This window comes from Scomber japonicus, chromosome 8 (assembly GCF_027409825.1).
Source record: "Scomber japonicus isolate fScoJap1 chromosome 8, fScoJap1.pri, whole genome shotgun sequence".
Classification (NCBI taxonomy): domain Eukaryota; kingdom Metazoa; phylum Chordata; class Actinopteri; order Scombriformes; family Scombridae; genus Scomber; species Scomber japonicus.
The window spans coordinates 19,321,552-19,347,929 of NC_070585.1; the positions used below are offsets into that span (position 1 = coordinate 19,321,552).

The 26,378-nt window shown below is 41.2% G+C and overlaps 1 protein-coding gene across 1 annotated transcript; it reads left to right on the forward strand.

Annotated features, from left to right (window-relative positions):
• Positions 1 to 570: 570 nt before the first annotated feature.
• On the forward strand, positions 571 to 25,967 carry atg2a (autophagy related 2A). Its single transcript, XM_053323232.1, has 42 exons — positions 571 to 1,085; positions 1,475 to 1,637; positions 2,648 to 2,797; positions 2,954 to 3,056; positions 5,786 to 5,930; positions 6,430 to 6,651; positions 6,842 to 6,941; positions 7,526 to 7,690; positions 8,165 to 8,307; positions 8,835 to 8,913; positions 9,134 to 9,383; positions 9,667 to 9,808; positions 10,807 to 10,905; positions 11,289 to 11,444; positions 12,937 to 13,210; positions 14,003 to 14,075; positions 14,293 to 14,467; positions 14,552 to 14,694; positions 14,957 to 15,078; positions 15,264 to 15,418; positions 15,588 to 15,720; positions 15,839 to 16,023; positions 16,119 to 16,199; positions 17,604 to 17,710; positions 17,802 to 17,894; positions 17,991 to 18,061; positions 18,144 to 18,220; positions 19,151 to 19,321; positions 19,657 to 19,783; positions 20,020 to 20,243; positions 20,396 to 20,625; positions 20,762 to 20,897; positions 21,167 to 21,394; positions 21,535 to 21,636; positions 21,848 to 21,932; positions 22,281 to 22,434; positions 22,564 to 22,633; positions 22,759 to 22,841; positions 22,967 to 23,088; positions 23,205 to 23,359; positions 23,629 to 23,787; positions 24,122 to 25,967. The coding sequence occupies exons 1-42, from the start codon at positions 915 to 917 to the stop codon at positions 24,356 to 24,358; spliced, it is 6,060 nt and encodes a 2,019-aa protein (XP_053179207.1). The 5' UTR covers positions 571 to 914; the 3' UTR covers positions 24,359 to 25,967.
• Positions 25,968 to 26,378: the final 411 nt, after the last annotated feature.

A 26,378-nucleotide genomic window follows, 5' to 3' on the forward strand; every position in this document is an offset into this window, starting at 1 on the left:
TCAAAGTATGAATATGATATTTCTGATATATTATTTACAGTCATAAAAAGCTAAATATATGGTAAGAATATAGATTGATTTACTAAAGCAAGTTAAGCAACTAATTATTAACCCATCCATGTATGGCCTAAACCTTTATTAGTAGCTGCACTATGCTTGAGTATACTTATAGTTTATGAACCTAAAGTATAGCTTTATTATTACTGCCTACATAATTTATGTTAAACAGATTAACGTTGAAGTTTGACTGAATTAAGAAAGAATTGAATCTGTTTTATATATCAATCTTGATAATGTAACTTTTCTGTGGAAAAACCGTATCAGATACAAATTAAACAGTAGAGTACTTAATATACATCTTAAACCATGTCTGGGGGGATCTTTTAATAAAGTACTTTGATTAATGTACTTTCACCATCGTGTTAGTTTCATGGTTGCCGCAGATAATCTGTAGACCTTACAAAGATGGCACCTGAATTGCGTCACAGTTTAGTCTTCCGGGCTCTGCGCCTCGCCGCGATGACACGTTACGCACTTACGTCTACACCATACCATCAGTTGGCGTATGATAACAATAAACAACCCTGAAACAAGAGATACGCACGAACGGGACCTGTCGCTCCAATCCGACATAAACTAAACGAAAATATGAGCCGAGACAGCTACCGACGGTTGGAGTAACGTCTCGTCAAGTAGTGTGGGACTCGCATCGGTCCTGACAAAGGATTTCTGAGCTTTAGGGAAGAAGTAGAGTTACGGTTTTCCCCTTTCCTTAGCCCCCTGTAGCTAGCAGTGGCTCATTCCTTGTTTCTGCACACTTTGTGTTAGTCTGTTATGCAGTTGCTAGAGGACTGTACTCGCACTCGTTCTCCTCCTCAGCCACTTCGCTCCCTCTCCCCTCTCTCTCTGGCCCTATGTCTCGCTGGCTTTTCCCTTGGTCAGGCTCAATCAAGAAGCGGGCCTGTCGGTACCTCTTACAACACTACCTCGGTCACTTTCTGCAGGAGCGACTGAGCCTGGACCAGCTGGGCTTGGACCTGTACAATGGCAGCGGTGTCATCAAGGAAATCAACCTCGATGTGTGGGTGAGTTTTTGGAAGAAACAGAAGGGAGCAAAGAAGCTGACTGTCAACTTTCTGCTACCACCACCTCAAGTGCAGCAGCAGTCATCGTGTGTTTGTGTCGGGCTCATGCACCCTTGACTGTTTCGCAACTGCACTCGAGTTCAATAACAGTTTCCAACGTCATGTCTCAGCCTAGCTCGCATTTCTTCGAGGAAATGCACTTAAGGGAAGCACATTACCACCAGCACTAGATCAGATGTGTCTGTCTCCAGTGTCTAAACATTCTGCATAGACGTATTTCATCCACTATGTTCTCAATGCTTTGTCTTCCAAGTCTACTCTAATGTGAAACCAATTATTCTCCCTTTCTTTGTCACTCCTGACTCACTTCCTCTTCTTCTTAAATCCAGGCTGTTAATGAGCTTCTGGAGTCTCTCGGGGCTCCTCTGGAGATAGTGGATGGCTTTGTGAGCACCATAGCAGTGACCATCCCCTGGCAAGCTCTGTTGACCGATCACTGCACCTTAGAAGTTTCTGGTCTCCAGATAACATGTCGACCCAAGTATCGGACCAGTAAGTTCACTTTAAAAATGTTAAGTCAACTAAGAACACAGCAGTCATCCACAGATCGAGCAAAGGCTGAATCAGTTTTCATGTTGCTGTACAGTTTGAAGTGTACACGTTCACATCGTTACTGATATAGAGCTGATGTTGATCTGCAGACATAGAATAAAATGTATGTCAGGTTGTGAATTAACTTATTTGCACAATGGAGGACTCCAACAATCCAGACAGAGTTTATTGTCTTTAGAGTCCTCCAGGTGCTCTGTAAGCCACAGCAATGGTCTACAGAAAGCTCAGGAGGTGCACCCACATGTGTGAAATCTTAATCTCTCATTTTTTCATATAACACTCTGAGAAATTCACCTTAATGCTTACACTAGCATTGTGTCTGAAATATCTCTATTGAATATACAGTGTTAGTTTGAGTTTTTAGTTAAAAACAAAAAAGTGCTGTCAACAGCTATCCCACTAACCCAAAGCACAATATGTCACATATTTATAGATGCAAAAATTCAAGACGCAGAGCAGCGCACCTGTCAGTGATAATGCAAAATGACGATTATTAAGTGTCAGAAATTTCAATGTACCATTCAGTATAAACCATTATGCAGTAGGGAGGCACCAATCTGACTTTTTCAGTCCTGATACAGATAGCTGGTCTCTGGATGTCAGCTAATATCAGATCATTCTTTTATATGTAAGGCAACATCAGACTTGACTAAAACATTGCTTGTGGTAAATAGTCTTATCGATATTGCTGCCCATTGTCACCGATACCTGATCCAGCTGTTTGAGTCAGTATCAGACCAATATCCAATATTGACATCGGTGCATTCTTATAATGAAGGGAATAATGATTGAGTAAATGAGGGAGTGACTTCAGACCCAACCTAAGTCTCTGTCAAAATAGAGAAAGAAAATTGCACATAGCTGATATTTTATGATTATTCATCATCTTTCTTTAGTCATAAATAATCTTCACAGTAGCTCTGATGTAAATAAATTTTGTTTGCACTCAGGTGGGGGTTGGGACTCCCAGGGCTGGTCATCAAGCATGACCTCCAGTATGCAGCTGGCTCAGGAGTGCTTGAAGGACCCCCCAGAGGCGTCCGAGGAGCCGCCTGCCCCGCTGGAGGGGCTTGAGATGTTTGCACAAACCATTGAGACGGGTGAGTTAAAGCTACGTCAGTCCTCGTTATATACAGGTGACAGTGGCAGCAGGTGACCATCACAGTTGTACGTAGTAATAATGTTTACTCTAAGAGTAATAGTGGGGATATTTCTCAAATGGAAAACCAGCCTGAATTTCCTGTCTCTGTTTGCAGTCCTTCGTCGTATTAAAGTCACCTTCCTAGATACTATTGTCCGCATCGAGCACCAGCCCCTGGACCTGGAAACAGGCGTTGCCTTAGAGGTGCACATCAAACGGTAGGTTGCAGCATCCTGTCAGGGTGCACCTAAAGAAAATGTGATGCAGAAAACAAAAATAGCATCAGTCTTTTCTTCATGTTGTTGTTTGCTGTATTCAGTTTGATCCTACAGTTACATCTTTTTTAATACATTGTTATGACATTATTTTTCACATATTTTGAAATGCTAAACAAGCTCATTAGTTGTGTAAATGTTTTGCTAATAGAAAGTAACTCACAGGACATTTAAATGCTGCTTAAAATGTCAATTTTACAGCTCATTTGGCGTTGCTATATTTTTCGAAAAATCCTTCCTGGATTGACCTTTTTAATTAATTATTCTTCACTTGAAATATGATAGCAGTCAGCTTATATTTGGTTTATTCTACAAAACTGAACTGTAGGAATCACTGTTTTGTTTCTTTTGTTTCTGTTCGTTTATTTGATCAGTTCTGTGTCTTTTCAGGCCTGCACAGAACAACAGCTCATTGTTCATGGCAATTTTAACTTAAAAAGGCTTTAACCCTGACTCTTAACAGCTTGCTAGCTATAGTTGAAATCAAAACGTGATCTAGAAAAATGAATTGTTAAATTCTACAATGATTTCAATTATTTTTACATTTCCTGTCTATAAACTGACACTGCAAATTGTATTTGTCGAACGCCAAAGTGTGTGCTCATTTTGCAGTTGCAACAACAGGATAACACAGTTATGTGGAACTCATTTGTCAAAGTACACGTGTGAACAAGTGCTATTATAAATGGGCCATGGTCATAAAGCCATGGTCATAAAGGACCCTGCAGCCCTTGATGGCGCTTGTTTCTGTCTCCAGTTTTATACCCACAGCTCCTGTTGTCTGTTGCTGTATTTTACTTTTTATCACTCACACCAGCAAACATTAAAAAAGTGTCTGCCTGTGATCAGTAATAATGTAACACTCCCACAATAGCATTTATTTTACAGTCAGGGGAAAGAGGAAGCAAAATGGTAGTTAAGAATTTGATTTCATCTTTTCTCGGCTCATTTAGTGTCAGCAGATAAGGAAACGAGTTCCCTGCACAGTTATGAACTCCTTGGCTTTGTATTGTCAGACAGCTTTGGTTGAAGCTCATTTTAAACAGGATCAGTATTGATGAGGCGGTCCACCTCAACGTATGACAGTATGGGATGTCAGGGGAGTCGGTGAAGTTGCTGTAATCAGCCAGATGATCAACTATGTGTATGACTATAGATAAATTAATAATAATCATGTCTTATACAATCATGCAATTTATTGTAGGCAAATATTTTTCTTGATTACTTCAACATTGTTTGCTGACTTGTTAAACAAACATGTTGACTATCCTCAGACAATTTTAAAGTCTTAAAACAACAGTCAGGTGTCCATATGAACACTGAAACAGACTTTCCTACTGTAATCGTTTCTCCTGTTCATACTGACAATTAAAATGGGCTTTTCCTCGTGTGGTGCAAGAATACATTAAAATGTTTTAATAAGGCTTGCCTGAATCTTCAGCAGTCTGAGTTTGTCATACAAAACAGCTGTCTGCCACTTTTTAGCATCAAATTCCCTTTGATTGTAAAAAGACTGTAGTGTTGAACGATATTCTCATGATTTGACTAATTTGGACAGCTGAAGCTTTGTTATGGCTTCAGTTAAAATTTTAATGTGGCAGTGTGTAGAATTTAGTGGCATATAGCAGAACAGACGTGGCAGAAATGGAAAATAATATACCTTACTATGTTTTAATTAGTGTATAATCATCTGAAAATGAATATATCGTTATGTTTTCATTACCTTAGAATGAGCCCTTTATATCTACTTAGGGAGCAGGTCCTCTTCCACAGAATCCGCGATCTTGCGCCACCATATTTTACAGTAGCCCAGAACAGACAAACCTAACACTGGAGGGGACCTTTCATGTTTATTTGCAAGTTTCACGGCCACCGTATGGTCTCCTACACTTGAAAGTTGAGGGTGAGGGGAGGGATATTCAGGCAGTTGCAATCTGCAATCTCGCCACTAGATCCCACTAAATACTGCATACTGGTCCTTAAAGTACATTTTTGTGAAGAAGGATGACTGTTGATTTTGGCCCCCATGGCTTACATTCTAAGTACAGCATGAGGGGATCCCTTAGTAGTCAGTATGAACAGGAGGAAACATTGCAGGAAAAAGGACAAGTGCCAGTGTTGATTTGGGCACCTGAAGTGAACCTGTCCATTAAAGCTAAATTTGCAATTTGACTGGTAGCTGAGATGGTTTACACATTCCCAACTTGTCATTCACTTGATCATCACCAGGTCACCATTGTTAGTTTCCTGTGTTTATATCCCACATGTTTCATGACTCTTCTGCCATTTTAAAATATGCGTTACTGTTACACTGTTGCACCCTTTTTGTTTTCCTGGTATATTGACAATGTTTCTCAGGATGGCTGTGTGCATCGAGGGTCAGTGACCTTAAGGCCCAGTGATCACAGATACGGTGGTAGTGTCTGGTCACTAGTGGGTGACACTGACATATTTTATGTGCTACATGTTGACATTTATAACATCAGTATGTATTGTCATGTACGTTCATTTTCATACAGTTACATAATTTCCTTCATCAACCTGCTGTTGGTCCTCAGGGGCCTTCTAGCAGCAAAACGGGTATGATGTCTTCCTGACTGTGTTAGAGAAACTGCACCTTTTCTTCATTCTAGTTCTTAATATCTACATCTTTTATTTATGATCTGCTCCAGGCTGGAGTACTTTGACGAGGCGGTGCGGGACCCAGCCAGCCAGACTGCCGTGCCTGTCGACATCCACCAGCCGCCCGCCTTCTTGCACAAGATCCTCCAGCTGAGCATGGTTCAGCTATTCTACGACAGCACTGGCACACCACAGGTGATGGACTGGTTGATTATGGACACACGTTTTTGTTTCTCCTTTATTTACTTGCATGTGTCTGAATTTGTTTCTTTCACACATTTGTGATCTATTTACACATTTAATTTACTTATTCAAAGATTTATTGAAGTGTCACGAGAATAAGCAATTTCTTTCTAAACTAATGGAATGGGTAATAGAAAGTCTTCAAGTAGTAGCCAATTTATAACTTTGTTAAGTTAAATGCAAGTTTATTTGACATTTTACCCAGAATACATACTTTTCTTAATTAGTAAAGTTGGAGGAGCACACTGGTCTGGATCTTTTTGCTCTTTAAAAGAATTTGTTTTTATGCACAAATAAATGAAAGTAAAACTCTTATGTGAAAAAGGAAATGTGCCATAATATGAGCTGACTGTGGAAACATCAGCACAACAACAGGGGAAGCAGGCAAAAGTCTTTTAGGTTATGTAGATTGAAAATTAGAAATGCTCAAAGAGCTGTTTTGATTTCTTAGAGCCCTCCTGAGGAGGAACGGCCAGATTCCGCCATGGCTAGTGAAGGAGAGGAGGAGAAGGAAGATGGCGAGGAAGAGGAGGAGGAGGAGGAGGAAAAAGAGGTGAAGCCCCAGGCTGTTCCTCCCTGTCCTCCATCTCAGCCACTGCTCATAGGAAGTTGCTCTGGTTTCATTGAGACCACTGTCAAGATCAAGCAGAACGACATGCTGCCAGGACCAAAGGTGTGTGTGTGTGTGTGTGTGTGTGTGTGTGTGTGTGTGTGTGTGTGTGTGTGTGTGTGTGTGTGTGTGTGTGTGTGTGTGTGTGTGTGTGTGTGTGTGTGTGTGTGTGTGTGTGTGGGCTCTATTATGTGTACTAATAGATTATGGGTTAGGGTTCTCTTATATTGATTTGTAATATCCTGTTTTTCAGTTGGAGTTGGATGGGAAGGTGGGCTGTGTCCACATGCTGCTGTCTCCAGATCAGATAACTCATCTGACAGACCTGCTGGCAGCTCTCTGCATAGACACTGGTACAGTAAAACAGCCACTGTGATAGATTGGGCACAAACCAATCCTGGACAATCCAAGTTCAACTTCTCATTTGAAAACACTCTAGATCCCAGTGTGTTTTGGACCACACTTTACCCTTTAATCATAATTCTGAGAAATCTGAGATTGCAATTACCTCTCAGATAATTGGATTTTATTGGCATTAAAGGTTATGCTTAATGTATCGTGGTGGTTATGGCATGACACAAGATGATAGGAGCTTCTGTGATTTAAAAAATAATGATCTGGCCAGCTTAAGGTGGTCGATGGCAAAAAACAGTCAAGTCATAGCAAGGCCTGTTGTAAATAAATGAAAGTCATGACATGAGCTTTTTATACACTTTTACTGTTCACAAATAAAATTGCTTTTAAAATGTCCTGTCTACTTTGAGATCAATAGCAAGTGAACCATTCTCCATACACTTTGACACAGACAGTAAGTCTGTACTGTTTCCTCTGTAGTGAGGAGCAAGAGAGGGAAGGTCACTCTGAGATCTGTAAATGCCTCATCAATGTAAGGTCACACACCGGTAAATTCATCTCTGTCCTTTCGCCTCTCCCCCAGAGACAGAGACTAAGTGTGGGGGGATACACAGCCGTCCTTTGGACTCAGATGACCTGCGTATGATTGAGGAGGACCTCAGCAAGCAGCTGGGCTCCAGTCCCAGAGACAAGGACTGGGACTCTGATTCAGAGTTGGAACCCTACATCACGGGCTTGGAGAACGGAGGTACATTTGGACAGCAAGGGTCCACTTATAATCTGTCTGTATGAAACACATGAGAAGTTCAGTAGGCATGTTCAAAAAGGTATTTAGTTTATTTTCATCCCAGCGCCTCAGTGAGCTTCTTCCAAAATGATGAATGAACTGAAAGACTGACTTTCATCCCTTAGTGTTGAAATAATTTTTTTTTCTCCTCTAAGTCAAAATGTAGCAAACACAACCTGATTTATCTCACACATATAAGGTGCCTGGACTCAGGAAGACTCAGCTTTGGATTTTGTCTGTTCTATCTGGAGCTGTGATTGTGTTGCTTTTAGTGCTGAAACAGAGGAGTGGAAAAAATCCTTTAAAGGCACCTGCTGCTCCTTACCTTGCTGTAAAGTTCCATAATGTGTTTGTGCACATTATCATTTTTAACTTATCTGTCTTAACACTCAACTTATTTGTTATTTGTGTGTTTGGGTAACTGTGTCCCTGCAGATATGTTTTACTCCATGGGTCCTGCTGGGATGAACAGTAGCGTGACATCTGTGCGCTCTGGCAGCGAGCTGTCAGACAGCGATATGGAGTCTTCTACACACAGTATAGCCAGCTTCACACAGCCTGCAGCGCTATCTGCACAGGTACAGTGTGGGTGTGTTTTTACAGTTTAAGCATTTAGTAGATGTCCTTTTTGTTGTGTATAGAGCCCAATAGCAAAGTAAGCTTTGATTTTTAATTCATTGTCAATAGTGGCATCTTCTATTGGTAATATCGGGAATTGTTTTACTACTTGCAGTGCTAATTTCTTATTTATTTACTTTGCCACTTTTTATGTTTGATTTTTTTGTTTGATTTTAGAATCAAAGGCCAAGTGCATGTGTTGGCAAAATGTGTGTAGCAAAAGAAAATGTATGCAGTTTCTGTCCTTTTTAAACCATTATTTATGCCAGTATAACCACCATCTGATCTGCTGGCCACTGAGCAGCTCCACTGGAGCAGTTGGGGTTTAGGTCTGGGGACTGAACTGTCGCCCTTCTGGTCACAAGCTCAATCCTCTAATCTTTAGGTCACCACTGCTCTCAAAAGAACCACAGCACAGAACTTCCAGATGTCCTTATCAAATCACAAGTGCTTCGATAGGTAATTTCCAGTTTGTTTTCCCTCCCAGGGCATGATGAACTGTCCCAGGAGATATCCTGTAGCGGGCTGTTTGTCCAGTCTACCGCAGTCCAGCGGTCGTACCAGAGGTAAAATCCCAGTAGTGCTGAGCAAACAGTTTGTACATCACTATGAAGAAATCTGCAAGTACTGAACATTGTTCTCTTTTATGAGAAATGTGAAAATGTTGCAAATCTTCATTACCAACCTGCATGTCATCATTTAACACACCTGTTCACTTAATCGTCATTATTTATGTTTCAGTATTTTCCCAAATGACTCTGAACTCTCATGATGTACTGTTTGTAGGACGATCACACAGCGGCCAGGCAGAACAGATGAAGCCTGACGCTCTACTGCGTGTGACACTAGGCGGGCTCACCCTAACTCTACTGCAGGAGGACCCACCCACTAAAGCTGAGGGAGCCTCATCATTGGCTCAGGTGTCTCAGGTGTTCTTCCGGGAGCTCGCTTTCTTTAAAGACAGCATGTTCAGTGAGAGAGACTTCAACCACCTGAGAGGCGGCTTCGCCAAGGCTTGTCCGCACTCCCATCTCAGGTAGAAAAACACACACGTTTTCATGCTTGAGTCTAATTTTATGGTTGCGTCTAATTTCCTTTTAGCTCAGCAGTTGTAGATTTGAGGATACTTATTTTGAACTTGTGTAAAGAAAATCATTATAAATATAAAGAAAGTGGATGTTTCACTCACAAGTGACAAAATTCAGTTGCTCAGTGAAGAAATGATAATAGAGTTGGATAATTCTAAATAATCTGTATTAATGAAGATGTCTCCGAGGTAAAAGTGTAAATTTTCTTTCTCCTTTCATCCTCTCTCCCAGACTGACAGGAGCAGCAGTGCAGGTTGCTTGCGAGATGCGGAGCGGGAGGCGTCACAGTCGGGCGGTGACCTCTGACCTTTCCTTCAGCAGACTGGAACTGTTAGAGTGCCTCTGGGAGGACAGCAAGCCTCAATACTGCGAGGTACAAACAAGTCATTGCTCACTGTGTGGCTTCATTCACACTGCGAGTGTCACTAATATTGATTACAGTGCAAAACATTAACAACAACATGACGTCTCAGGTGATCATCATAAGGCCTGACATCTCACCTCCATTGAACACACCTGTCACATTAACTGAAAACAAATAGTGACGACACAGCTCTTCTTCCTGCCACCATGCAGAAGTGAAGCCAAGATATCTCCTTTCTGGAAGCTGCCATCTTGTTTGTGTGACGTCATTTGGACCCAGGTGGTGGAATGACACCTCCTCAGCTGTCTCCCTGCCTGATGGAAGTTTGAGAGCTGCTGTTACAGCTCTCAATCATTACATCACACCCCCTTTTATATCAATAAATAGCTCATTAAAAACAAACTAATCAGAAAAATTAGTACTTCAAACATCAAGATGATAAGAATGACCTAAAATGGCAGAAGCCATCTTTGTGAACAATTTATTTGACGTGTAGTTTGAATTTTTAGTTTGGCTCATGTTCCATCTGCTAACGTGGGGGGGATGGAACTTATGACCTATACTTCTTCACTTTTGAGCAGCTGTCATGGCTTCATATTTATATACAGTAAATGGTTAAGCCACAGAGCTGGGTTAGGGTTAGGGTTAGGGTTAAGGACAGCTCTGTCCTTATTTTTCTTTCCTACTAGAACTAACATGATATATGTTTGATTACCAGCAAGAAGTCAAGATGAATGTCAGGTTGGAGTGACATTAAACACAATCAAATGAATTGTGATATGTGAAATGATTGTTGAAAGGAAGATATGTTGTCACAAAACAAATATTCAGTGGATTTCAAACCACAAGTGAATGTGACCCAAATCAGAATTGAAAATGTCAGATTCAGTGATATCGTTGTCATGTATTTACCAGTTGTCTGAAAGTAGTTTGTTGTTCTCTTACTAAGCTCATAAGGAAGATATTAGAGTACACTTTGTTTCTCTTTTTGTCTCTTTCTTTTCTAGTTGCTCCAATTCCAGAAAGCTGGTCTGTTCACTATTGGAGCTGCAGCCAGACCATGTGCCCAAGTACACTACAGCCTCACTGAAAAACACCTGCGAAAGGTATGACTTTATACATAAGCAAACACACACAGACTGCATGTCTGCCTGATTAAGGGGAGAAGTTTAAGTTTATCTCAAATTGAAGATGTTTTTTTAGTTTTAATTTCACTTTTTTTAAAGCACGTTCCATTTTACTGTACAAAGTGTGCTGAGCAAGCAATGTTTGTTTGATTTTTGTTGTAGTAGAGTAGTTTACTGTTACAACACTATCATAAAGCTGTGACAAAGACCTGTGTTTGAAGGAGGGCTCGGAGGACTGATGGGAGATTAACTAACTAAACTATCAACAATTTATTTTATTCATTTATTTATTTTTATTGCATTAAGAATGTAACAGGATATCATCATGAAAAATCTTCAAGCATGTTTGTGTGTTCTTGCAGGGAAAACAGCGGGTGGTGCGGCGGGACAGTGTCGTGCAAGTGGAGCTGGCAGAACTGAGCGCCGAGCTGGACCTGGACATCCTCAGTCGAATGGGGAACCTGAGCAAGGCCTTCAGCTACTGTCCCCGACAGACAACCGGACCTGGACCCATGCAGGTTGATACACATATACATTTTATTCCATCATAGAGAAGCTAATTGCATGAAAAAACAGACCATTAACACAATTAAAACACAAGCCAGAAAACAGAGTGTAGAGAAGAAATGTGGTGACGCTATCAGTTGAAAACGAAACCAGCATGTTTCATTGTACCTGTTTAGTCATAGCATGAGTAATGCATGAGTAATCCTATGACCTATGATGTATGACCAGAAATGAGGGCACGTTGTAATGAGTAATAATAATAATAATAATAATAATTGAATAATTCAAAGGGAGCCTTGTAACCAAACTGAGCTACCCCGCTCTCCCCAAGAATGAACAATTTGTGTTTCATGACATTGAATTTTGAGGGCAGTATTTGCAGTCAAGAAACACATAGAAACTGTTATGTGCTATAAAATTGTGACAGGACTTGAGAATTTAATAAATGGTTAATAGGCCTGTGACGATACACGCAGCTCACGAGATGAGACACGATATTAGGTTCACGAGATCGAGACGAGATGAGATTTTAACTATATTTTTAAGAAAACGTCAATGAGGAAATATATGACTGTTCTTTTATTTAAAATTCACAAAATGCAAATACTGCATCTGCATTTTGAAAATTTTTAACTAATCATCTTGTAATGAATCACTTCAGTTCTACTTTCTGTAAAAGCTTTCCCCATATAGATAGACATTTTATAGATAGATCATTTTGGCATTTATGGAAATAACAACCATAAATGCAAAGTTAGATACAATCACTAATACCAAAAAGTAATTATAAAGAGTAGAAACAATTCTTATATATAAATCCAATTATCACAAATTATAACATATTGCTAATAAAAAAAACACAAATAAAAGTAAATTGCACAAATCCTATATCACATAAATACAACATACTTACAAATTGTGTTATAATTTAGTAGTGTGACTCATTTTACTTTTTGTGCTAGATTCCCCCTGCTCCTCCTACCTCAGGCTTTCAGTGTAGAGACCTGAGGTCAACCTCCCCCTGCCCCTCTCTCCTCCTCTCGTCACGTTTTAGTCTGGCACGAGATCTCGTCATACCCCTAATGGTTAATAATAAAGGAATTGGCCAGCTTTGGTTTTGTATCTTGGCTGCTCATATCTGAACAGAAAAGGATAAAAAAAAATGAAACATAATTTTATTTTGGCTTATGGAAGTACTCCAGTCTGGTTGTGCAGTGTCCTGGTTGTTTACATCAGTAACTCAGTGTGAAACCTGAGATAAACAAAGGTTTATCATGTCATGTCTGATGTAATATTTGTTCTGACACAAACATGAACGTAATTGACAGGGATGAAAGTAAATAAGCACTTCAGACATCTCCAGTAAACCCTCTCAGTGGCCAACTCTCACCACAAATGTCTGTGACTCTTTGACTGAATCAGCTCCTAAAATTCACATTCAGCCAGCTTTCTTTTGATGAATAAATACTTAATTATTCTTATTTCTTTCCTCCCATCTCTCAGACCCAGAGCAGTGAGCTATGGTCCTCCTTCTCCCTCCTCTCCCCTCATGCTGTCCTCAGGCTTCGTTTCCCCATACCAGACTTGCGGCCCCTACCTTTGCGAAAGCCTCCTACTGTGAGGACAGTACGGCAGGAGACACTGGTGCTGGAGCTGACGGAGCTGGAGCTGAAGCACCAAGAAGCACCAGATCTGCAGAGCGAGCAGCCTGCCTTGGGACAGCTGTCAGCTCCCTGCCTCACCCAGCTGCTGGAGGCCTCCTTCACCGACGTGCATGGTGAGAGAATACACAACACCACTCATTTTTTAGTTTTAACTGATCATTCATTCATTAGGAACAAACAATAAAACAGTTACATAATATCCAATAGTTTAACTATTTAACTATGATCGTTTCATCCAAGACTTTCCGTTCCTTAAGTCGAAATGATACTTTATGCATCTGCGAGTACATGTCCATGTGATGTAAATTTCATCATCAGATGGTGTACATGTAGGCTCTGTGCAGACAGAGCTACACTACACCCCTACTTTGTTAATTATTACAATAATTACTCATTATTTATGAGTAGCTGTTACCTCCGAGAGATGGTGGAAGTTTTAAATGATGCACTGGAGATTTTATGGTTTCTGTAATTTTACAATGATGTAGCTACATATCTATGTACGCCTGACAGTAGGCCTAGCGAACTTTGCTGTTGAGCTGCAATGATGGGTCATTTAATCAATGAGTTGATCCACAGAAAAATTTATCAGCAAAGATTTGGATAATCAATTAAAGCAAAAATACCAAATATTTGCTTGTTCCAGCTTCTCAAATGTGAGAATTGGATGTTTTTCTGTGTCATTCTTGATAGTAAACTGATAGATAGAAATAACTAGCAGCTTGATTGATGATGAAAATAATCACAGTCCTATTTTGCTGTTGAATATAGTCGTCCTGCTGATATTTAGATCAAAACTCACAATTTAAAGCTATGAGTTGCAGTCAGTCTGGATATTTGTTGTTAAAGCAGATATTTTAAAATGTGAAACGCAGTTAGGGAACTGATGTGTTTTGTCTCAACAGGGTCATACGAGGGCTGGGAGGGAGGCTCTTTCCCCTGCATCAGAGTGAAGAAGAACCGCGACTCTCTGCCCAGGTTAGTGCTGATGATCATGATGATATAGAGCAGATAATAATTCACACAAACTTATGTTGGTGTTTCATAACATGCTGTAGTACTGAAATCAGCCCGTCTTAGACAAAGTAGCTGATATTGCATCATTCTTGCTCATCAAATCAAAATCAAGTGAACTCAGTATTAATCAATTAATGAACTCTCCAAAATTGATCGGTCATCATCCTTCTCTGAACAGGATATCAGTGCGTGTGCGTGGTGGCGAGACTCAGGGCCCGTCAGCAGGTCTGGGCGGGATTAGCCTGGACCTCGTCAGAGACCTGGGTGCCGCTTTCTTTGAAAGTCACTGTGAACTCCAAGACAAAACCAGCTCTCCATTTTCCTCCAACCGCACCATGTTTGAGACTGAGGAGGTATGATGACATTTGCGCGCACACATACAAAATAGTCAGCTGTTTTATCTTATCAGCCTGACTTAGTCCTCCTCCCTGGTTTAGATGGTGATCCCAGCTGACCCAGAAGAGATGCGTCAGTTCCAGGCTCAGTGTGTCGCTCAGTGTCAATGCGCCGTGGACATTAGCCTGCCACTGGCCTACATCCTTTTGCCCAGCAAACAGGCCTTCCAGAGCATCTACAACAGGTATGTCAGTACAGCTGGAGGACTGTGAGTGTGATCATCTACGCTTAAATAATCAAGGTATCCTCAAAAAAGTTGGAAAATGTACATAAAACTTACGTACAAAAAGAATATATTTATTTTTTCACCCTACAAGATTGCATTGTGCTCCAAGTTGACTCATAGATGAGCACAGAGCCAGGTCGAGTATTACAAGATAACCTGTCCTGTTGTTGTTTTTGATCCTCTGCATCATAAGTAACACTGTACCCAATCTCCTCCAAAGAATCAATAATGACCTCTTGATGTGGGAGCCACCTCCTCCTCCTCCCCCCTCGGCCCACAGCCCTGACCACTTCCGCCATCACCAGGACGAGTTCCAGCTCTGCAAGTCAGCCTTCAGACTTGGTGAGATGTACTGCAGTTTTGATGGAGAGACTCAAACCAAATTTAGATTTTTTCTTTGTTATTTGAGCCAAAACTAAAAAGTAACTTGCCGAAACAATAAAGCAGGTGTTGTATTTTGGAGATGCCCTTTTCTCCATCAGGATGTGGACATGAATGACGGCTGAAGTGTGTTTCCTTGTGTCTAGACTCTGACTCCGAGGAGGACGAGCCTCAGTTCTACTTGGCCAATGAACCAGCTGGAAGGGCTAAATCAGCCTCTCACACCAACCACAACCTCAGCCTCCTCTCCCTCACTGTCCTTATCAACAAAGGTCGCCTCCAAGCCAGGACAGACAAGAAGGTGAGCCAGATGGCTGCTAACCACAATATTAGAATATACTGAATTTCACATGGACTCATAAGCTTAACTGCACCAGATCTTTAATATTTGTGTAGCCAAAAATATCTTTAAACCTATATCAAGTAATTTGTGCCTTTTTAAACGTTTTCATTACATTTAATTACTTCAGGAGGACCAGAGTCATGGAGAAATTGTGCTTGACCTGGAAGGTGGAAAGATATTCAGTGTGGCGCAGCACCAGAATGACCCCAATCTCAGTTTCTTGTGTCTGGAGAGCAGACGAGTGGAGCTCTACCATCGAGGTGTACATCATTCTGTTATTTGCTAACATTTTATTACAACTTAATTAGTATAGTAGTACATTTCATTTACATGTTTTACATCATTGAGAACAATTTCTTTCCTCCCACACCTCTACAGCGGTGGTGAAAGACACCCCCATCCCACAGCGGTTGGAGATGCCCGTCTTCACTGCCCCAAAGCACTTGGACCCTACCATTTACCCCACAGAGGTGGGAGTCAGCAGTGTGAGCGGCAGGGAGGGAGAGCAACAGATGTTGTCCACAGCCATTAAAATCACTCTGGACCCTCAGAGGAGTGTGAAGGTATGCCCCCCTCATGCACATCATTTTACAGCTTGAGCAAGAACAAAACAGTGTTGGACAATGTTGGACATTTTTTTGTTGTTTTCTCTTTGTAGGAATTCCTTGTTGCGCTTCGACTTCAGGGTGCCACTATGAGACATTACATGACGCAGACCAATCACAGCTGGCATGAGCAGGTGAGATGATCAGTACAAGGAAGGTAAAAGGAACACGTTTTCCTGTCTTCATAAGTTTGTTGTTAAAAAGTGCATGAACAGAAGAAGCCCTCTTAAAACACTTAAAAACAAGTATTGGCAATATACCTTGCATTTATCGTTATTATTATAATTGAATTTCAAGGCATTTCAGGGTGTTTTTCTTATTTCATGCATCACTTGCCTACTTTAAAAAAATTGACATTAAATATTTGTGTTTCAGTGGGGGGAAACAACAGAACAATTCTCAGCTATCTTTGAGAAAGATGCCTGATTTAAAGATTTTTTCAGTCTCTCAGAGTCAAAAAGGTCGGTCTCCGTCTAGACCGACATTTTTGACATACCACATTCACGCAGAAATAGAAATATGTGAATGTGGAGAATGTAGAGTACAAGACACAGGATACCCATTTCTCCAGTAGCAATGGAGAGTAAAGTAGTATTGGAGTATTTTGCAGGAGTCATATAGATGCTTATAAATTCTTTATATTATAATTTAAGTAAAATATACGATTCTTGATTGTCCTCTCTAATCACATAAACCTGCTAATTCTTTGGTAGGTCTTGAAGGTATTTTGAAAATGGAAATCACTGATGTAGATGCAGCACATTTAGGGAAAGTGAAAAATAGGTCAAATACATTTGACGACAAAAAAACTTGGACACTGATTATACATAACAGGTGAATAGCGTCTTAGAATTTTTCCCATCAAGAAAACGTTATGGATTAAAGAGGAATCTAGAGAGGCAGGACACAGATGACAGGTCACATCTCACTGACGGCTGTTTTTGTCTACTCTCCCTCAAAATGCCCACAACGCACACTAAATCACCATCCAGGCCTGAAAAGCAACGTTTGTGCTTTTCTTGCTCCCAAAGATAACATGGATAAATGCATACCATACAATAGCTACAGAACAATACTTCATTTATATATAACTTATATTTACGTATATAGATATACGGTTCTGTAGCCAAGCTGATCTGTAACTAGTGTTACATTTTAGAGTAGTTGCAATTTGTTATGTTTTCTAGCTTTATGTCTCTTACAAATGACAACAAAAACAAAGTCAATTTTACTTATGCTTTACTCAAGTCAATCCATGTAGATGACCTTTTTTACTTAATAGAGGTAAAGAGTGAAAACCTAGAATGTAAATAATTTGCTAAAGCATCATAAAATACAAATAACAGACAAAATCTTTCAGTGAACTCTGACCAGAACGATTGATATGATTAATGACAAGATGGTCCTAAAGTGGGTGTAACTGATAGTGTTTTAAATATAGGTTGGTATAGTTGAGTTTGTGGGGAAAGCACAAACCACACTTGTCGTCCACACTCGCTTCTTGTATCTCCTTCAACTCAGTCTGTTTGTTTTCACAGCTGGTTGACTTCTTGGATGTCATTGACGACCCTATTCTGGGATACACAGCACCTGCAGTCATCACTGTCCTCCACACACACCTCGCTACCTGTGCCGTCGACTACAGGTTTGTACACAAAGATTGTTTTTTAAAATTGCGATAAAATAATAACGTCCATACGTTTCTTACCCTCACCATCTCTGTTTCTGTCTTTCAGACCTCTCTATCTGCCGCTGAGGGTCTTGTTCACAGTAGAGTCTTTCTCTCTGTCCAGTAACATTATTGTAGACACGGCCACCTTCCACCTCAGGTACAGGTCACTAACTAACTGAATGTTAAAGAGTGAAGTGAAAGAAAACACACTATGAAAATCAGTGCAGTCAATATTTTCTCATGTTGCTGTCAGATTCATCCTGGATGACTCAGCTCTCTACCTCTCCGACAAATGTGAGACTGACACTGTGGACCTGAGGAGAGGTGAGGCGTAGAAAATACTTAATATTTTTTGTGTCATTAATAGATATAAATGAGTTAATATTCATTTCTTTGTGCCCCACAGACTATGTTTGTGTTCTGGACATTGATCTGCTGGAGCTCGCCATCACCACATGGAAAGGCAGCAATACGGGCAAGCTGGTGAGTGTGCATCATCTTTTTACTTCCCCGTTTTCCATGAACCGCTGCAGCAAAATAACAACTGCCGCAAAAAATGTGAATGTAAACAAAACATTATAATTTTGTTCCGTTTCCTTCAAAAACCACTAACAAGCGTGGCCCCGTGTTTATAAATATTTGTTTTACCATAATGAGGTTTCACCATAATAATAGACTTGCAGTTGAAGAGTAGGGTCATTTTTCAGTTGGACATGAAATCTAAACTGACAAGGCAACAGTCAACATGTTGTCGTCCCTTAACAGTGATGCAGTTTAAAGTCTGTTATGTAACAATGCAGACATGTCTGTAGGTCCATTTGTATGTACGAGGCCTCACTTTGAGGCATTTACTGTATTTATTTTTCTTGGTAGGTGTTCATAGCAATCAGGTGTATTTTTATCGTCTTAACGTCTTTATGTACACAATTCATCTTCTGTACACACTGTTATGTTGTTATTCAAACCTATTTTTTGATTCTTTAAAAAATATTAGATATTGTGTATTTGATGGGACAGACACACCAGCTCTGTGCTGACGGCACTGATGATTATTATCATGTTACTCGACAGACCGGTGACAGCAACTGACGGCTGGTTTTTGCTTATTTGAGAATTGGAAACTTACTTATGAAGTACAGTATGTTAGTGTATGAATTACTTCTCAGTGAATTTTAAATGGTGGAAAATCAACATATTTTTGACTCATCTTTATCATGGAAATGGATGCGGATCTCAGTCGTTTATGTTAATGTATAATATATGTATATTTTTATTCATGCATGTTTATTTTTTCAACTGTAAAATGCCCCACTCACTACATATGGTGGTCACAGTGCACCACAGTGTATATATTATTAAATATTGATGTCAGTATTTGGTCAGGCTGTAATCTTAACTCTCTTTGCTCTCCAGTCTCAGCCTCTGTTTGAGCTTCGTTGCTCCAACAATGTGGTTCACCTCCACACATGTGCTGATTCCTGCGCCGCTCTGGTCAATCTGCTGCAGTACCTGGTCTCCCAGGGTGACCTGCACCCACCGCCACGACACACCTCACCCACAGAAATCGCTGGCCAGAAACTACCGGTGAGGCTTGTGTATTCATTGGACAATTAATAGATGGATAAGACTTAGAGTTGTGTGCTATTTGAGTGTGTGAAGTTAATTTGTTTATATAAAGATAAATTACAAATTTATCGCAGAGGGCTTAACGACATCCTCTATTCATAGAACTTTTAGATGAGGAAAAACTTAACCTTAATGTAACAAAACATAGAAACCTCAGAAGAACAACCGAAATAAGAGCGCCCATCCAGGATGAACAGACATTCAACAGACAGAAGACAGAAGTAGCTGTTGTATAATTACAATATGAAGAAATTAAATTGTTTTAACTTCTGTGTGATATTGTGTGTTATTAGCTATCAGAGAGTCCTGCGTCTATTCTGCCCTGCCCTCCAGCTGAAACTGCTGAGATCAACCAGTATGATCTGGCTGATGCCTTAATTGACACAGAGAGGAGCCAGCGAGATGACGGTTTAGACCAAGGTAAAGCGGAGTTCGTTTCTTTTTTTTTATACTTTACATCTCATCAGGTGAATAAACATGAAACAGCCCAGACGCTGGTGTATTTATAATTTACATTTAATTTGGATTTAATTAATTAAATCCTCAGGAGATGTTCACTGTTGAAGATAGGTTGAGTGACCACAGCACCAGCTCGTCTACTCCACACGTCTTTGCATTTGTTGCTAACAGACGCTGGATTCTCTGCATTTGTTTAGGTTCGCCCTCCATGCCGAGAGGCTCGCCTGTCTCTGTCTACCTGTTCCCCGGTGAAGCCTCCAAACGCAGCCCCCCTGTGCTGCAGGGGGACGACTCTGACCTTGACGGTCTGGTTGCCACAGCAACAGAGGCACAGGCAGATATGATGTCAGAGGACGGGTCTGAGGGCTCCACCGACAATGACGACTTTTGTATCCTGGAGGCTCCTGGCATGGGCATCCCTGTGAGTCTCATTGCTTTTATGCTCCTGTTCTGTCTTTCTTATAAATTATCTCTTCACCCTCAGCACAACTCCTGTAGAAAAATCATCTTACTGCTTCAAAAAATGTCCACACATGAGATTTGTTACTAAATGATCCGTATCCTCCACCACAGCCCAGAGATGGAGAGCCCGTGGTGACAGTTCTGGCTCAGGGTCCCATCCGGGTGAAGGACAGCCACTTCTCAAGGCCGAGAGGCAGCTCAGACTTGCTCCGTGCCCCGAGCCGCTTCCCAGTGCCCCAGAGCAGGGTGGTGCTGCGGGAGATCTCTGTGGTCTGGCATCTATATGGGGGCAAAGACTTTGGTGGCAAGCCCTTGTCCATACACGCACAACATGCAAACAGGTAACACACACACACACTCACCAGTAGTCAACCCACAGAGAAAGTATTTATCATGTAATATCATTTATACACATGCTTGCATCTGTTCTTTTTTTTCTGTTGCTTTCATAACTTCTCTCTCTTCTCTTTCCTCCAGGGGTCGCTCAGTCCCTGCTGGTGTGCGTGGCTCGCCGTCCCGCTCCGTCACTTCCTCTCGTCCACAGAACTCCTGGCGCTGGGCTGGAGGCAGCGGCCGCCAGCACAGCCTGCTAATGGAGATCCAGCTCACCAAGGTGTGTGTGTGTATGTGTGTTTGTGTGTTTGTGTGAGAGATCTGGTCTGAGATGAAACTGACTAGAAGAGGTTGACAAAACAATCTCACCACAAGGTACATTTAGTAGCTGTTCTGGAGCTTTTGACACCCTCTATCTAATCCTGGACCCCCAGTTCAGATGAGGAAAAACTTCCCCAAAAATCCATCAAAAGATGCAATCAAATATCTTTGTACTCTACATTTTACACAGTGCTCTTTTCAACAAATTCCTCATGTTTTGTTCCCCAGGTGTCCTTCCAGCATGAGACTTACCCAGGGGCGGTGGCTGGACAGGATGGGGAGGGGTCAGTGGCAGCTGTGGTCGGTGTGGGTCCCGGTGGCGAACAGCCGCTCTCCAGGCAGGTGTTTATTGTTCAGGAGCTGGAGGTTCGAGACCGACTGGCCTCCTCACAAATCAACAAATTCCTCTACCTCTACACCAGTGAGAGCATGCCGCGCCGAGCCCACTCCAACATGGTGAGATGGCAGAAAGATGTTGGAGGTTTTTGTTAGAATAGAAATTGACCCACCTGGGTTTGATTGCGTTACTTTAATGATCAAGTGAGAATTATTTTCTGCTGCCATTCTATGACATTGACTGTCTTGCCTTGTTGTAGTTGACAGTGAAGGCCCTGCAGGTGTGTCCAGAGTCTGGTCTCGGTGGTCCAGAGTGTTGTCTCCGAATCAGCCTGCTGCCACTACGACTTAACATCGACCAGGTACCTCCGATCACTGAGAATTCTAACCGCTAGTGTCGACTTGTTTATCGTAACTCAGTCTGAGCACAAGAGCCTTTAAACTGGCTGAGTAGATCTCTCAGATCTGCAGGAAAACTTGGATTTCACTGCCTGCTTTGTTTGACAGTCGTTTGTGCTTCTCCTATATTCTCTCCACATCTAACCAGCCTTTGTTTGTCCCTCTGCTGCTCAGGATGCGCTGTTCTTCCTGAAGGATTTTTTCAGTAATCTAGCTTCCTATGTTAACCCTTACATGCCTGTGGACCCTGCCGCTGAAGGTGAGCTGTGTTCATTGATGTTTTTTTTTCTCTGCACTTTTCATATTCAAGACATTAAATGAGATCAATTTTGTAGTCCAGGCTGATTTTTATGGATAAGTGATGTTTTTAATCACTGCAGATGGATGAATTTTCATTGGAGTTAAAGTGATTACTCAAGCTAATTATGAACACATTAATATTTGGCTGGTCATTTATTATTTGAGAACAGGCTTAATTCACAACGTGTTTTCCCTGTGAATTTAGCTACTGCCTGTTTTATTTACAGTTTGTGAATTGTTCTTTTTGTTGCTTTATATTTTTCCTCTTCATGATCTTCTGCTTATTTTTCCATCCATACTTTCTCAGTGAAGGCAGACCCCTCCCAGAAGATGTCTGAGGAGGTGGAGTCGTCTGGTAGTCTGGGACCTGACCTCACAGCCTCTGTGGAAACTACCTACAGTGAGCAGAGCTCCTCCTCCGCTGGCTCCACCTCCTCCTCTGAGCAGCCAATTTACTTCCGGTATGTAAACACAAATTCAACAGGATGAAGACGTATTTATTGAACTTTGCACATCTCAGCATAAATCATAACATTGCTTAAAACAGAGAGAGTGTTAATGATGATTCATTAATAATACTGATTTTTTAGGGAGTTTCGTTTCACCTCTGAAGTGCCTATCTGGCTGGACTATCATGGCAAACATGTCGTCATTGAACAGGTGAGAGGTCGTGCAAACAGCTCATCTGTTACGTTACCTGACTGAAAGCTTATAATAAAGAAATGTGTGTATTTGATGAGTAGGTTGTCCAGGGACACACTTGTAATCCTGCTCTGGTTTCACAGGGAACGTTTGCAGGGATTCTGATTGGACTGGCTCAGTTAAATTGTTCAGAGCTGAAGCTGAAGAGACTCTGCTGCAGACACGGGTAGAAATCCACACCTCTCTGCTGACACAAAAATGTTATTAGTTGCTTGAAATACATTTCTGTGGTCTGCGAAAGAGTTATATTGTTGTAAATTTCTTATGTTTTTCTTCTGCCACACTTTGTAGCCTCCTCGGTGTAGACAAAGTGATCCAGTACGCCGTCACAGAATGGCTGACAGATATAAGGAAGAATCAGCTCCCGGGCATCCTGGGAGGTGTTGGTCCCATGCACTCTGTTGTCCAGCTTTGTGAGTTAAAACCGCTCTCTACACACTGTCAGCTCGGGTTGATGCATAACATTTACATCTTCCCTTATTTTCATTTCATCTCTCATTTCATTTTCCATTTCTGTGTATTTCTGCAGTCCATGGAGTGAGGGATCTGTTCTGGCTGCCCATAGAGCAATACAGGAAAGATGGACGCATTATTCGAGGTCTCCAGAGGGGGGCAGCATCCTTTGGTACCTCAACAGCATCAGCTGCTCTGGAGCTCAGCAACAGGCTGGTACAGGCGATCCAGGTACACAAACATTAAACGATTTTTGGTGCAAATCATGATGACTGACTGTGAATTAAAGTTATACAGCAGCCCCAGTGGGCTAAATTAAAGCATAGAATAAATTATATCTTCAGAAGGTACTTCAGACACTTCAGAGATAAACTGCCCTTTACATGTCGAGTTGATTTTATGACTCAAAGGAATTGACAATCTGTATAACATACCACTCATCAGATAGTTGATTCAGATCAATAACTGAACCTTTGGCGGTGTCTCCTTGCTTCTTATAGGCCACAGCAGAGACAGTGTACGATATCCTGTCTCCAACGCCGCCCCTGAATCGTTTTGCCATCACCGAGGGCCGGGCCCCCACCAGCCGGCCCCGCAGAGCTGCCCAGCCTGCAGACCTCCGGGAAGGTGTAGCCAAGGCTTACGACACAGTCAGAGAGGTGTGTCCCTCATTCTTCTCGTCCAAAGAAAGGAGCATCTGAAATAAACATATCATTCAGTTCACTCATGCACTCATGAGTGAACTGAAGATTTCCTGCTTTTCTTTGTCTTATAGGATATAAAACTGAATGTATTTGAACTGTTGCTGACCAATTTATTGAATAATCAACAAAAGTATCAAGCAGATGAATAGATGATAACAAATAATCATTGCTAACGTATCATGATTTCTCTCAGTAGCCTTTTCTCTTGAGTGTGTATAAATGTACTAGAACACTTGATGCCTCGTTATACTCGGATTGAAATATCTCTGGACCTCTGTCTTCTTCACAGGGAGTGATTGATACGGCTCAGACCCTGTGCGATGTAGCATCCCGCGGCCACGAACAGAAGGGTCTCCCTGGTGCCGTGGGCGGCGTCCTGCGGCAGATCCCGCCCACCGTGGTCCGACCCTTAATAGTGGCCTCTGAAGCAACTTCCAATCTGCTCGGTGGCATGCGGAACCAGATCAAACCAGACGCCAGGAAGGAAGATTTCCTCAAATGGCGTACAGAGGACGGCCAAGAATGATGACAACTTTTTGTGTATGTGTGAGATAGTGTGTGTATGTAAGAGAGAGAGAGATTGTGATTTGGGAGCATCACAGCTAAAAGAGCGAATGCAAAGGGTTTGAATGTGTATTTGCATGTTTGTACAGATTAATGAGAGTCAGTGTGTGTTTCAATGCAAAAAGAAAGCTACGACTAACTACTACTGCAGTTACTGATGCCCAGTGTTTTACGTGGCTCCATTATACGTGGATTTAATTATTGTTTTGCCTCCAGCAGGAGTCCCTCCCCGCAGTACTACACTACTCTGCAGATTCTCCTTACCGTCAGTTTAGTGTGCAAACATATCGCCATCACTCTCATCTTGGCTGCATTTTCAATCCAAACAAGGGCAGATAGGATTATCACTCTAAAGGTTTCTTTGTTGTTCATAAGAAAATGGAACTTTATGTGCTTACAGTTGTTGCATTGTTCAAAACTTTGTGTTCTAGTTTAATGTGATTTCTGGCACAACTTTACCCACTTACAAGGTGCATGAAAAAGGCAAATAGTCTCAAGCAGTCAAAACAGTTTAATGGACAAGTTAACTGTGAGATAAATGTATTTACAGGACTGTTTCACTGCACCATGCTCCTGTTAAGTAGGTTTACTTGAACATTTGGGTACAGTTTACCTGTATTGGGTGCATGATTTGATAACAGGTAACTCCAGCTATGATCTTTTCTGATGCTCGTAGTGGAAACAGGGTGCCCGTTTTAGAGAAGTGTTCATTGCCAACACCCTCCAGAGTTTGTTAGATTATTTCAACTCATCACAACACTGTTATCTGTGATTGGTTCAGTTTTGGCCCTACTATGCACCTGCCCCCCTCAGTGCTGTTATTTGTGCCATAAACCTTGCAGGGTGCCCTTTTTTAACTAGCTTGTGTTGCCTTCCTCAATCCTGCACCCTTCCAACTACAAGTATAATAAATAATACATACTGGTTCATATTGATTTGCATACCTGACTGAATTGTAACATACGAAGCCTCTGAAAGGTTCCACAAAGTCAAGCTGGACTTCAGTCGTCTCTCTGATGAAGTGAATCAGTAACTCAACAAACTGTCATGATGTCAGCCAGTGTTTTTTCTACCTGCATTGCAGCTCATTCGTGCTTCTGTCTCCATGGCGATGTGGAGATGACCGGGGGCTGGGGGCTTTATTAGTCTGCTCTGTCTTCAAAATTGCTATGCCCTTTTCTTTAGTTGCCTTCCTGCGTTTTTATGTTTCTTTATTTGTTTTTTAATTTCTTTAAACATAAGTATTGTCATATTCAAAATAAGTGTTGAGAGGATGTGAATCTGTTGACAATGGAGGATGAGAACTTTGGGTTTTGTGGTTTAAAAAAAAAAGTTTTACATTTTTATCTTTTTTTTGTTTAAGTGTAAGGGGTGTGTGTGTGAGTATGAGAGAGAGAGAGAGAGTGTGTATGTTGTGTGCGCACGATACATGTCTGTGAGTGTGGCAGGTTGATGCTTGTCACACCTCTTGTGTGTAATTACTATTTACTATATCATAAACTGTATGAATGACCTGTATAATACAAAGACAAGGAGTATACAAATTAATAGAAAAAATAAAAAAAATTTGACTATAAAAGCTGAATGCCATCTTTGCCTTTTATCCACGACAAATATGTTCTCAGTTTTGAAGTACTTGAATATTCCCACTTTCTGCCAATAATTATTCTGCTGTACTGCACTACACTTTATTATCCTGCAGATTCAGATTTAAAATACAAAATATTTGTGCACATTATAAGATATGTTCCATTGGTATTGACACTACCAAGAAATATTTGAAATTAGCTCCTTTGATGACTAAAATGTGAAAGTGCTGCTTACACAGACATAAAACCAACATAAAGTGTCTTAATGAGGTGTTGGGCCACCAGAAAAAGTGTCTGAACCCTACTGGAGGCATGAACACCATTCTTAAAAAAAAGGTATTCCTTCATTTGGTGTTTTGGTGGTAATGATGGAGAGCACACTTTCAGCCTAAA